We start from the raw sequence: 13,616 nt of genomic DNA, 5'->3' as shown, positions 1-13,616 counted from the left end.
CCTTGTTGAGGTTGCGGTTTTTAGCAATGAGCCTTCATTCCTTTCCCTGGCCTTGAGAAAGGGCCATTGGTGAGTTAAAAGGTGAGATGGTGGGTTTCAGAACACAAGCTCTATTAACTGGGCAGACCCCCTCTGTGCCTTGCTTGGGTGATATTATGAGGTACTGACCACCTGGAGGAGTCTGGGGAGCTGTAAAAGTTCCCAGTAGGCATGACCTACTTCCGTGCAAAGAACTTGGTGGGGTGAGACCCTCAGTTGGGGAACTGAAGTGCCAGAATGTCCAGGCCAATGATAGGAAACGGTCACTGAGAAATGGGCAGGAGAAACACTGGTGCTCAAGGGAGAAGGATGAGTCCTACCTTAACAGTGAGCATGACAGGCATCCTAAGGGCTCATCTTCCTCTCAGTCCATCAATGGGCACAGGAAGGCTGGTGCACTGCATGGGCAAAGCAGAGATAAGAATGACCCATTATCCAGTGTGTAATAAGACTATACACGTCTACAGGTTTGACCACCAGACTTGGATGTGATAATCTGATTGACACAGGAAAAAAAGCATTTGGCTAAATCCATCATATGATTAAAACCCTAACCAAACTAGAAATTGAAGAGTACTTCCACAATCTGGTCAAGTGCATCTAAGAAAACCTACGATAAACATCCTCAACTAAGTTAGTGGGTAAAGAATGTTTACTCCATAAGATTGGAAACAATACATAAATAATCACTTTGACCACTTTCATCAACATTCTACTGGAGGATTTTGCTCAAGAAATAATGCTAGGAAAAAAATCAGCCAATGGCTCTTCAAAACACTTAACGTGGAAAGGACACCCTATTCACTAAGTGGTTCTGGGAATAGTGGCTGACCATATGCTTAAGAATGAAACTGGACCCCTCTCACTCACCTGTACAAAAATTAACTCAAGATAGATTAAAGGCCTAAATGTAAGACCTAAAACTATAAAGATCCTAGGAGAAAACCTAGGAAAACTCTTCCAGACACGGGAATGCTCATACATTGTTGGTGGGTATGTCAATTAGTTCAACTTCTATGGAAAAAGTAGGGAGGTATCTCAAAGAACTAAAAGTACAACTACCTTTCGACCCAGCAATCCCACTACTGGGTATCTACCCAAAGGGAAAGAAATCATTATATAAAAAGGCACTGCACTCCCATGTTTATCGCAGCATAACTTACAACAGCAAGGTCATGGAACCAAGGTAAGTATCCACCAACGGTTCATTAAATAAAGAAAATGTGGTGCATATACACCACAAAGTACTAGGCAGTCATAAAAAAGAACAAAATCATGTCCTTTGCAGCAATACAGATGCAGCTGAAGGTCATTATCCTACGTGAATGCAGAAACAGCCAAATACTGCATGTTCTCATGAAGATGGAGAGAATACACTGTGGGGACTCAAAAAGTTGGGGGGAAGAGTTGAAAACGTACCTACTGGGTACAACCTCCAATATTTGGGTGATGGGTATGCTAGAAGCACACCCCCCCCCCCCATTGTGCATGTGATATACATATAACAAACAAGCACGTGTACCTTCTGAATCTAAAATAAAATAGAAAAATAAAAAAGCCATAGAAAAACATCCCGGGAATCCAGGGAGCAGCGGCTACTGCCTCCACTGCTCACTGCAGCCCGCAGGTTCCACGCCGGCAGCTCCTGCCTGCGGGCAGTGGAGCTGCGGAGAATGGTGGGATGGGTCTAGGTGCCAGGGCCAGAGCCCAGGAGGGGCGCTGGGTGGGGGTCTGGCCGGCTTCTGCCTTGCACCGGAGCAGGGGTGCCTGGTGAAACAGGCAACCTGATGCTCTCTGGGCCCTGCCCACGTTCCACTTCCATCCACTCTCCTTTGCATCTTTCTGTGCCTGGGGCCCCCATAGGAAGCGGTCACATCCAGACTCACCAGGCCTGAGATGCTGGAGGATGGAGAAGCGCTTGCCACGGGAAAAATCCTCCAGGAACACGTGAACAAAACTTCGCCTGCACCTGGGACATCCTTCTGTACGGCTGGCCTACGAGGCAAGTGTTCTGCACACGCTCCTTGGCTAACTCCAGTGCAGAGGAGCACATGAGCCCAACCTCCACGGCAGGTGCAGATCTTTGCCTCCCTTTTATAATGTCTGTATTCAAACGCCATATCCTGGAAGCCTCTTTCTGATAGGATGAGAGCAGACTCTGTACTACAACACAGATTGGATAAGTCTCCAACTCCGATTAGTGAAGATTATCCAGTCAGAGATGGAGACTATTATCCAATAAAAGTTGTCAAAAAAAGTTCCTTCTCACCCAATCAGAACCAAGCTTACAAGTACAGCGGTTGCATACAGCCATGATAAAAGGGAGGCGAAGGCCCATTCCGCCATTTTCTTTTCGTGGAGGTTGGGCTCGCGTGCTTCTCTGCGCTGTGGTCATCATGGACCGGAAGCGTGTGTGGCGCGCCTGCCTTGAGGCCAGCATCAGGGAAGGGTGTCCCAGGTGCAGAGGAAGCGTCCTTCACGTGTTCCTGGAGGACTTTCGGCTCGCAAGCGCTTCTCCATTCTCCCAATGTCTCGGGCCTGGTGAGTCTGGATGTGAGCGCATCCCACGGGGCCCAAGGCACAGAGAGAGAGAGAGGAACGGGGTGGAGGGAGGGAAGCGTGTGCAGGGGCCAGGAGCGCCAGGCTGCTCGGGCTTCCCGGCCCCCGCAGCCCGCCAGGAGCTGTGGCCCCGCTTGGGCCAAGGCAGAGGCCCGCCCTCCTGCTGCTGGCGCTGTCACCTCTCTGTGGTCCTGCCTTCTGGGTCCCTGAGGGCCTTCTGTCATCTGGAACTGGAAATAAGTTAGTGAAGCGAAGTTTTGTGAATATTTATTGGCCTTTGCGTCTGTGTCTTCATTTTCAGTGCTGGCTTTTCTGTTGGGTCATTTGTGTTCTTACGTTGATTTGAAGAATTTAAAAAGGTATTCTATAAATTAATCCTTTACGGGGTCATTTCTAGTGCAGATAGTTGTTTCTTAGTCTGGTCATTGTACCTTAATTTTATTTAACATTTCTTTCTTGCTGTACAGTATATTTACATATACTGTAAATCGTATGTTTTTCTCCTATTTTTCTGCAAATAGGATATTTTACATGAGCTATTTTTGGATGTTAACCAATCCTGACTTTTTTAGTATATCCCACTTGGTATCCATGTGTTACATTTTCATATGTGGTTTAATTCGTATGTTTTTTTTTTGAATATTTGTATTTCTGTTAATGAGAGAGAGGGCCTATATTTTTTTTTCTAATGTCCTGTTCAGATTGTGGTGCCAACGTAATGCTGGCTTCACAAAACAAACTGAAAAATATTTCCTGTATTTCTTCTCTTTAGAAGAGTCTGAGAAATTTAGGTGTTTTCTTCCTTAAATATTTGGAATATTTCTTTAGTCTAGGTATGGAATTTTCCATGTGGAACAGTATTTTTGTTGGCTGGTTTGACTTCTAATAATTCAAATCCTTTGGTATATGTAGGAGTTTTCTTGTTTTATGTTATTTCTGTGCCCATTTTACTAAGTTTATTTTTATTTTTATTTTTATTTTTGGGGGGACAGAATCTCGCTCTGTCTCCCAGGCTAGAGTGTGCAGTGGCACGATCTCGGCTCACTGCAGCTTCCGCCTCCCGGATTTCTCCAGCCTCAGCCTCCTGAGTAGCTGGGATTACAGGTGCGTGCCATCACGCACCGCTAATTTTTGTGTTTCTAGTACACATGGGGTTTCACTATGTTGGCCAGGCTGATCTCGAACTCCTGACCTCGTGACCCACCTGCCTCAGCCTCCCAAAGTGCTGGGATTACAGGTGTGAGCCACCGTGCCCGCCTGTATTTTTTAGTAGAGATGGGGTTTCGGCATGTTGGTCAGGCTGGTCTCAAACTCCTGGCCTCAGGTGATCCACCCACCTCAACCTCCCATAGTGCTGGGATTACAGTCGTGAGTCACCGTGTTCGGCCTAGGAAGTTTATTTTTCAATGTAATGTTATTTGAATCTCTGTTGTCAAACTTCTAGTCCTAAGTATTTCACAGAACCCTCCTAGTGTCTTAATAATACACTGCTCTATAGAGCAGGCTTCTCTTTTGGTTCCTGATAGTGATCTTTTGTGTCTTTTCTCTTTGCCTTAATTAGTTTCACTAGTGGTTTATTAAGTATATTAATATTTATAAACCAACTTTTTTTTTTTTTTTGAGAAGGAGTCTTGCTCTGTTGCCCAGGCTGGAGTGCAGTGGTGGGGTCTCGGCTCACTGCAAGCTCCACCTCCTGGGTTCACACCATTCTCCTGCCTCAGCCTCCTGAGTAGCTGGGACTGCAGGTGTCCGCCACCACACCCGGCTAATTTTTTGTATTTTTAGTAGACACGGGGTTTCACCGTGTTAGCCAGGATGGTCTCTATCTCCTGACCTCATGATCTGCCCGCCTCAGCCTCCCAAAGTGCTGGGATTACAGGTGTGAGCCACCGCGCCCGGCCTTATAAGCCAACTTTTATCCTTGATTTGTTTCTGTTGCATTTTTTTCCCTATTTCATTGATGTCTGCTCTTCATTACTTTAATTCTGCATTCTTTCATTTTGACTGTTTTTAATTCTTCAGAAGGAGATTTAAGTGATTGATTGTCAATGTCTTTTTCTATTCTAACACATTCCCTTAAGGCTGTAAATTTCTCTCTAAGCAGGCATTTATCTGACAGCCCACATTTTCCGTCAGATGTTTCCAAACCCTGTGTCCGCCGCCGCATTGACCTCCCAGTGTCTCTACCCTGTATCGCCTACAGCCATACCAGGCCTTGTGTGTCTCCATCCTCGTGCCTGAAGCCTGTATCTTCTCACCAGTATCACCATCCCGTAATGACTGAAGCCCATGTCTGCCCTTGTGTATTGTCACCTGGTCTGTCCTCTGCCTGCACTTTATGCCTCTCCATTTCTTGCTCCTGCAGCCCCTGCCAGCCCTGTGAGTCTCTATCCTGTGTGCTTGCAGCACATTGCTTGCCTTGAATGTTGTCGTCTCCTTAGCCTTCAGGCAGTAGCAGTCCTCCAGTGCCTCGATCCCTGTGTTTGCAGCCCATTCCGATGTTTTTGTCTGTCTGTCCCCTGAGCTTCTGCCCATGCCAGCTTATGTATGCTACATTCTCTGTCCCCCTAATCCATGTCCACAGTCAGTGTTTTCATCCATGCTTTTTGGGCCATGTCTGCACTCGTGTGTCTCCTTCCCCTGCGCCTTCAGCCCATTTCTTTCCTTTTTCTGGATCATTTCTCCCAGGAGACTATGCCCCAAACTCCTATCCCCAGTGTTTGTACCTGCAGCCAGTCTCTTTCGTTGGGTATCTCCGTCTGTTGTTACTGCAGCAGAGGCCTGCCATTGAGTGTGCCTGCTTCCCATGCCTGTCTTCCTGTGTCTCCAGCCCTTGTCCATGCAGCCCACATTAGGACTCTTGTGACTCCACCCTTCAGCCTACAGCCACATCTCCCTTCAAGTGTCTTTATCTGTGTGCCCTCTGCCCACGCCAACCTTCACCTACTCCTCTGTCCTGCACCTGTACCCATGTCTGTCCCTGGTGTGCCTCTCTGCCATGCAGCTGTAGCCAGCGAGCTCCCTTTTTGTCTGGATCCCCTGTGACTGTAGCCCAGGTCTTCTCTCCTGTGACTACAACCCGTGTCTGCCCTTGAATGTCCCCATCCTCTGTGCTTGTCACCCGTTGGCCAGGCCTAGCATGTTTCCACTCTGTGCCTACACCCATGTCTGCCTCCAGGGTCTCCACTCATGGTGCCACAGTTTGGTTCCCGGTCCCTATCCTCCTGGGGTGGATTCTGGCATTGTGTTGGGAGGGAGAAGGTGACCCATGAAAGGGAAGCCTGGAATGATGTAATGGGCAAGGAGGCTGCCATTCAGCAGGCTGCACAGTGGCAGAGAAGACATGGCCAGTCAGAATCCTCCCTGCATCGGGGCACTCACGTGGGTCTGTGCCTGGTGTGGGGAGTAAGGGGAAGCTGGAGCAGGAGGTTTGGAGCCACCTGGCCCGCTTGGGCCTGAGACCCTCCCAACTACAGGGGCTCCGTCACTTCCCCGGTGGTCCTGCCTCCTGGGATCCTGCCCTGCAGTGTTTCTGCAGGGATCCTCTCACCTGGAACTTGCAGTGGTGGGTTTCATGTGAGGTAGAGTTTAGCAAATGTTTATTGGCTTCTGTGCCTTACTTTTCTTCATATGCTTTGCTCATTTTGTGTGTGTTTTTGTAGGGTCCTTTTTTAATATTGATTTGAAGGATTTATCTTAAATCTGCAAATTGATCCTTTATTGGCTCATTTTTGTCATGGATACTTGTTCTCTAGTTTGATCATTATTTTCTACTGGTTTCATACTAGTATATAGTAATCTGGTTGATAACAATAATGTATCCAGTAAGTTATTAATTGTAACAGTTTTGGGGTTTTCAGGGATTGTCTAGGCATGTAGTAGTGTCATATACACATAATGACAATTTTTTTGGTTTAAAAATTAATCCTAATGCCTTTTTATTTCTTACTGTATTGTTTCTCCACTACAATGCTGAGTAAAGAGTGATAGCAGGCATCCTCGTCTGGTCCTGCACTGGGGGAAAAAGCTTCCCATAATTCTCTATTAATTATGTTTTTGTTATTGGCTAGTATTAGACTTCATCAGATATCAGATTTCATCAAATTAAGGAAGTTGCTTTTTTTTTTTTTTTTTTTTTGAGATGGAGTCTCACTCTTGTCACCCAGGCTGGAGTGCAATGGCTCGATCTCAGCTCACTGCAACCTCCACCTCCCAGGTTCAAGTGATTCTCCTGCCTCAGCTTCCTGAGTAACTGGGATTACAGGCACCTACCACCATGCCTGGTTAATTTCTGTATTTTTAGTAGAGACGGGGTTTCACCACGTTGGCCAGGCAGGTCTTGAATTCCTGACCTCAGGTGATCCCCCCGCCTCTGCCTCCCAAAGTACTGGATTACAAGTGTGAGCCACCATGCCTGGCTGGAAGTTGCCTTCTTTTTTTTATTATTTTTAATTTTTTTGAGACAGAGTTTCACTCTTGTTATCCAGGCTGGAGTGCAATGGCACGACCTTGGCTCACCGCAACCTCCGCCTCCCGGGTTCAAGCGATTCTCTTGCCTCAGCCCCCCGAGTAGCTGGGATTACAGGCATGTGCCACCACGCTCGGCTAATTTTGTATTTTTAGTAGAGATGGGGTTTCTCCATGTTGGTCAGGCTGGTCTCGAACTCCCGACCTCAGGTGAACTGCCTGCCTCGGCCTCCCAAAGTGCTGGGATTACAGGTGTGAGCCATCGCGCCTGGCCAGTCCTCTTTTTATATTTTACTCAAGTTTTTTTGTGTGTTTGTGGTTCAGTTTTAAATTTTATTAAATGCTTTAAAAAACTTTTCAGCTAAATGATCTTACTATTTTCTCCTGTATTTTTCTGCTAATGGGATGACTTACACAATTCATTTTGAATGTTAAGGACCTTGCATTTTGGTGTATATTCCATTTAGTATTGATCTACTGTATTTTCATAGGTGACTTCATTCATATAATATTTTGCTTAGAATATTTGTAGCTCTGTTTTATTTATTTATTTTTGAGACAGAGTCTCGCTCTGTCGCCCAGGCTGGAGTGCAGTGGTGCGATCTGGGCCCACTGCAAGCTCCACCTCCTGGGTTCACGCCATTCTCCTGCCTCAGCTTCCCAAGTAGCTGGGACTACAGGCGCCCGCCACCATGCCTGGCTAAGTTTTTTTTTTGTATTTTTAGTAGAAACAGGTTTTCACGTGTTAACCAGGATGGTCTCGATCTCCTGACCTCGTGATCCGCCCACCTCGGCCTCCCAAAGTGCTGGAATTACAGGCATGAGCCACCACGCCCGGCCCCAGCTCTGTTTATTAAAAAGGAGATACATACTGTTTATGAAAGAGGTGACATAATTTTGTTTATTTGTGTCCCATAATGTGTCCTGGTCCAATTGTGTCCTCAATGTAATGCCAGCTACACAAAAAAATTCTAAAATATTATCTTTATTTTCATTTTAATGTTTTTCTTTGTATGGACTATTCTATAATTATGAGCTGGGAATTTTTCATTGTTCAGTTGTTTTTCTGATTTTTGGTAGACTGGACATTTTCCTGTGTTTCCTGACCATTTGCATCTCCTCTCCTGCTCTGTGCACTATCACCCTGCTCCAGCTGCTTCCCGGAGCCTCCCTCCTTCCTCTCCACCTGCCCGCGTCCTCCTTGTCCTTCAGTTTCTTCCTAAGGGCCCATGGGCTTTCTTTGGTTTTTACGTTCCTCTCACTCCACCTTTGACAGTTGCTGGGCTTCCCATCCCCTGGGAGGTTTCAGAGGATGGGGCAGACAGAGGAGTGCAGTTGCCATGCAGTGCAATATGGGCCGTAATGTTCATCCTCCACGGCCTGTATTGAGGACTTGCTGTGTGCCAAGAATCTGCTCTAAGAATGTAACTGTGCTCCCTCACTTCATGCTCATAACCACCTGTGAGATGGGCAATGTTCTCATCCACTTTTACACAGAGAACACAGAGGCACACAGAGGAGTTTCATAAATTGCTACCAAGGCCTTCCGCTGGTGTGCAGCAGGGTCAAGATTCAAACCCAGGCTGTCTGGCCCTGGGGTTCAGCCTCTCAAGTGCTCTGCTAGATGTTGGACAGGACAAACGAGACACAGAGAATGAACACCACCTGACTTGGGCTGGGGAAGTCAGGGATGGCTTCCTGGAGGAGGTGACACCTCAGTGGAACCTTGAAGGAGGAGCAGGAGGAGCTGACCAGGCAATGAATAAGTATGTCCAGGAAAAAGGAAAGGCCTGAGTGATGCTGGGAGGCTGGAGAGCTGGCCTTGGGTGTGTGGCGGAGGGGGGCAGGAGATCAGGACCAAGGGTTTGGCCAAGGCCAGATCTAGAAGACTCGGGCCATCCCATAGTTGATACCTTATCCCAGGGCCAGGCAGGCCTTCCACTGCTCTGTGCGCACTGGTGGGCAGTGCCTCATGGGATGCTAGGAGCCTAGACCCCAGCCACCCACGTGGGCTCCTGAGACCCGAGGTGCAGGCACGGGGCTGGGAGGGGTTGCAGCTGATTTACATTCAACAGATTGAGGGGAAAACTGCAGGTGCCTCGCTGTGCAGATGGAACCCACCGCCAGATGGACCCCGGAGACAGCCTAGATTCACAGCCTTTCCCTGCTGCTCTGTCCCCACACCCCAGGCGGGGAGCAAATCTTTTCTCTGATCATCTTTTATGCTCACCACCCATATCCCAGACATGTACCCGACCAGGGGCTCAAATACATACAGTTTCTGAGCGAGCTGGATAAGGCAGTGACCAGAGGCTGCCTCGACACAGGATGAAATTGCCCAGTGCTCTGGCACCACGAGTCGGAACCCAGCCAGAACTGTGACCTGGCAGTGGCAGAAGCTGTCTGGTGCTGCCAAATCAGCTGTGGCCAATTGTTCATTGACCCCCTCTGGGACCTTGGCTGAGCCACTTCCCCTCAGCTGTAAAATGAAGAAGACTGTCTTTCCTATTAGATATCCCTCAAAAACACAAAAGTGCTTTGAACCTGCCAGACTCCCTCTTGAAGAGTCACAAGAAAAGGCTCTGAGAAGTCCTGCAGTTAAAAAAATTTTTTGACTTCCTTTAACCCAACATTTTTCAAGCTAATTGACCACAGAGCTCTTTCTTGGTGCAACACCTGTTAACCGGCCAAGTGTGTGAGGAGGCACAAGTAGAGAGCTCTGAGAATCACCCTCCTTGGCTGCTCTCTGGTCTCAGGGTGCAGGAAAGAGTCTCCGTGCTACATCCCAGTCTGCGGTAGTCCAGGGTGTGAGCCCAGCCCACAGAGCTAGTGTCAGAGAGGAATTCCCTTTCTTCCCTTTCTGTTAATGGAGCTTCTCCCTCAAGCTTCTACTCCGCCTGGCTGGTGTCAGTCTTAGGGTTTTCATGCTCCTCTTTGGGCTTGATGGGGGTTCTGGGATTTTATGTAGGTCGAGATAGCAGTAGAGGAGGAAGGGCATGGACAGCTTCTCTGATCAGTTGGGCATCTGCCATCAGGTCAGTCGGGCATTATCTCCCCCTCAGGTCCGGTGGCTTTGGTGGCTTCCAGGCCATGAATGGGCCCTGGAGCCTCCCCAAGGCTGCCCTTGTCACATAGGATCCACTGCCGGACTTTACTCAGCCACTGCTTCACACTATGGCAGGGTGGGTGGTAGCTCCCACCTTCTCCACTCCCCAGCCCAAACTGGGGGAGAATTAGGAGTCTGTTTTTAATTTTGTTTGATCCTTTGATTTTAGATTTGCTTTTGAATAGATAGTATAGTCAGATGGTTTGAAACTCAGAATGTATTGAAAGATTATTAATAAAGTCTTTTTTCCCTCTTTGTCCACCAACTGCTCCCTTCTCGCCTCCCCTCGAATAAGCAGTTTTCTTAAGATGTAATTTCCATGCCATAAAGTTCACCTGTGTAAAGTGTACAAGTCTGTTTTTTAGTGTATTTACACAGTTATGCAACAATCACCCTAACTAATTTTAGAACATATTTTTAGAACTAATTTAGAACTAATTTTGATCACCCCAAAAAGAAACCTTGTCAATCTTCATTCCTCCCCTACCCTAGGCTACCACTAATTTATTATCTGTCTCTATAGATTTGCCTGTTTTGGACATTTTCCATAAATGGAATCATACAATATGTGATGTATTGTGACTAGCTTCTTCCACTTGGCATAATGTTTTCAAGGGCCATCCATGTTGTAGCAGGTATCAGTACTTGCTTCAGTTTTGTGGCTAAGTAACATTCCACTTTATGGATATGTCATATGGCTTTTCCAGTCATCGGTGGATGGACATTTGGGTTGTTTCTACTTTTTTGGTCACTGTGATTGTTAATAATGCCTCCATGAATAATAATGCCTCCATGAACTTTTGGGTTCAAGTTTTGGGTGAACATGTTTCATTTCTCTTGAGTAGATGGATACCTAGAAGTGGAATTACTGGGTCATATGATAATTCTACATTTAGCATTTTAAGGACTTGCCAAACTGCTTTCCAGAGCAGCTGCACTATTTTATAATTTACTTCGTGCACGAGGGTTCCGATTTCTCCACATCTTCACTGACACTTGTTGTTGACCATCTTTCTCACTCTAGCCTTCCCAGGGGGTATGAGGTGGTATCTCAGTGTGGTTTGGGTTTGCATTTCCCTAGTGACAAATGATGTTGAGCATCTTTTCATGTGCTTGTTGTCCAGTCATATGTCTTTTATGGTAAAATGTCTCTTGAAATTTGTCTTTTCATTATTCTGTTATAAGCATTCTTTATATTAATATATTCTGGATACTAATATATTCTGGATACTCTTACTTAGCAATGAAGACTGTTTGCAGTATGGGTCCAACCTGCGTTCCAGTTGGAATGTCCTAGTCACCTATGCATCCACCCAACAAATACTGCCAGAGAGCCTACCATGCGTATATATGGCAGAGTCCCTGGCCTCAGGAAGCCCACGGTCTAGTCCAGACACACGACACCACCCACGTTCTTTGAACTTCCACTTCTCTCTAGATTTCTTGAGCCAACTAACAACTCTCAAGTACTTTGCCTATTCAGTATTGTTTTTTACAGCCCTTAATTTCATTTTGCACACTACTTACTGTTGAGTTTTAGGAGTTCTTTATGTATTCTGGATATCAACCCCTTAGCAAATATGTGATTTGCAAATATTTGCTTCTATTCTGTGACTTGTCTTTTTACTCTCTCAGTAGTATCCTTTGGTCCTATTAAAATTAAAACAAGTTATAATTTTCATGAAGTTCAATTTATCTAATTTTTTTCTTTCATTGTCTGTGCCTTTGTTGCCATATCCAAAGTATCATTTCCAAATTCAGTTGATGGAGATTTTTCTCCTGTGTTTTCTTTTAAAACATTTATAGTTTTAGCCTGTAGCCCATTTTGAGTTAATTTTTGTATATGGTGTCAGATAAGGATTCAGCTTCATTCTCACGCATATGGATAGCCAGTTTTTCCAGCGTAATTTGTTGAAGAGACTGTCCTTTTCCCCATTGAGTGGAATTGTTAGTGTTTTTTACATAGAAGATTATGTTGTCTGTGAACAGAGATATTCTTATGCTCTCCTTTCCAGTGTTTATATCTTTATTTCCTTTTCTTGCATAAGTGCTCTGGCTATGTTGAAGAGAAGTGACATGTGTGCATCCTGATCTTGTTCCTGATCTTAGGGGAAAGCTTTCACTCTTTCACCACTGAGAATGTTGTTAGCTGTGGGATTCTCAAATATGGCCTTTATCATGATAGGGAAGTTACTTTCTACCCTAGTTTCTTGTGTTTTTATCATGAAAAAGTATTGGATTTTTAAAATTGTTTTTTCTTCATCAACTGAGATGAACATAGTTTTTTCTGTAATTTTTTTTCCTTTTTTTTTTGAGATGGAGTCTCACTCTGTCACCCAGGCTGGAGTGCAGTGGTGCAATCTCGGCTCACTGCAACCTCTGCCTCCTGGGTTTGAGCGATTCTCCTGCCTCAGCCTCCCAGGTAGCTGGGACTACAGGCACCCGCCACCACACCCGGCTAATTTTTTGTATTTTTAGTGGAGATGGGGTTTCACCATGTTAGCCAGGATGGTCTTGATCTCCTGACCTCATGATCCACCTGCCTCAGCCTCCCAAAGTGCTGGGATTACAGGCATGAGCCACCATGCCTGGCCTTTTAATTTTTTTAATGTGGTGCATTTTACTGATTGTTTTTTTTTATGTTGAACCATCTTTGCCCTCCAGGAATAAATTCCACTTGGTTATGGTGAATAATTTCTTTGATATGCTGTTGGGTTCACTTTGCTAATATTTTATTGAGAATTTTTGCATCTAAATACTTAAGGCATATTGGTCTGTAATTTTCTTTTTTGTGATGGCTTCATTGGGCTTTGGTATCAGTGTAATGCTGACTTTATAGAATGAGTTAGGAAGTGTTCCCTCCTCTTTGATTTTTGGGAAGAGTTTGAGAAGAATTAGAGTTGATTCTTTAAATGTTTTGGTGGGGTTCACTAGTAAAGCAATCTGGTCTTGTGCTTGTCATTTTTTTTTTTTTTTTTTTTTTGACAAAGTTTTGCTCTTGTTGCCCAGGGTGGAGTCCAATGGTACAGTCTCGGCTCACTGCAACCTCTGCCTCCCGGGTTCAAGCGATTCTCATGCCTCAACCTCTTGAGTAGCTGGGATTACAGGCATGTGCCACCACACCTGGCTAATTTTTGTATTTTTAGTAGAGACAGGGTTTCTCCATGTTGGTCAGGCTGGTCTTGAACTCCCGACCTCAAGTGATCTGCCCGCCTCGGCCTCCCAAAGTGCTAGGATTAAAGGTGTGAGCCACCACACCTGGCCAGTAGGTTTCTTATTACTGATTCAGTCTCCTCACTTCCTCACCAGTTGTAGGTCTATTCAGATTTTCTGTTTCTTAATGTGTCAGTTTTGGTAGATTGTGTGTTTCTAGGAATATGCCCATTTTATCCAGGTTATAAAATTTATTGGTATACTGCTGTTCATAGTATTCTCTTATAAGCTT

At 45.6% G+C, this 13,616-nt stretch overlaps 1 protein-coding gene across 6 annotated transcripts in view; it reads left to right on the top strand.

Annotated features, from left to right (window-relative positions):
- Positions 1–2,309: 2,309 nt before the first annotated feature.
- LOC129137611 (cytospin-B-like) overlaps positions 2,310–13,616 on the top strand; it is a 123,202-nt gene continuing 111,895 nt past the window's right edge. The window contains exon 1 of one of the 6 annotated variants that reach the window (XM_063798966.1): positions 2,310–2,580. In XM_063798966.1, the coding sequence (XP_063655036.1) occupies positions 2,352–2,580 (229 nt within the window). In that variant the 5' untranslated portion in view covers positions 2,310–2,351. The remainder of the gene's footprint in view (positions 2,581–13,616) is intronic. The other 5 variants (XM_063798965.1, XM_063798968.1, XM_063798969.1 and 2 more) reach the window with 5 other exon arrangements.

The sequence above is a fragment of the Pan troglodytes genome, chromosome 19, assembly GCF_028858775.2.
Source record: "Pan troglodytes isolate AG18354 chromosome 19, NHGRI_mPanTro3-v2.0_pri, whole genome shotgun sequence".
Classification (NCBI taxonomy): Eukaryota; Metazoa; Chordata; class Mammalia; order Primates; family Hominidae; genus Pan; species Pan troglodytes.
Note: the sequence above shows the minus strand (reverse complement) of the source record. Positions and strands in the feature narration are given on the sequence as shown.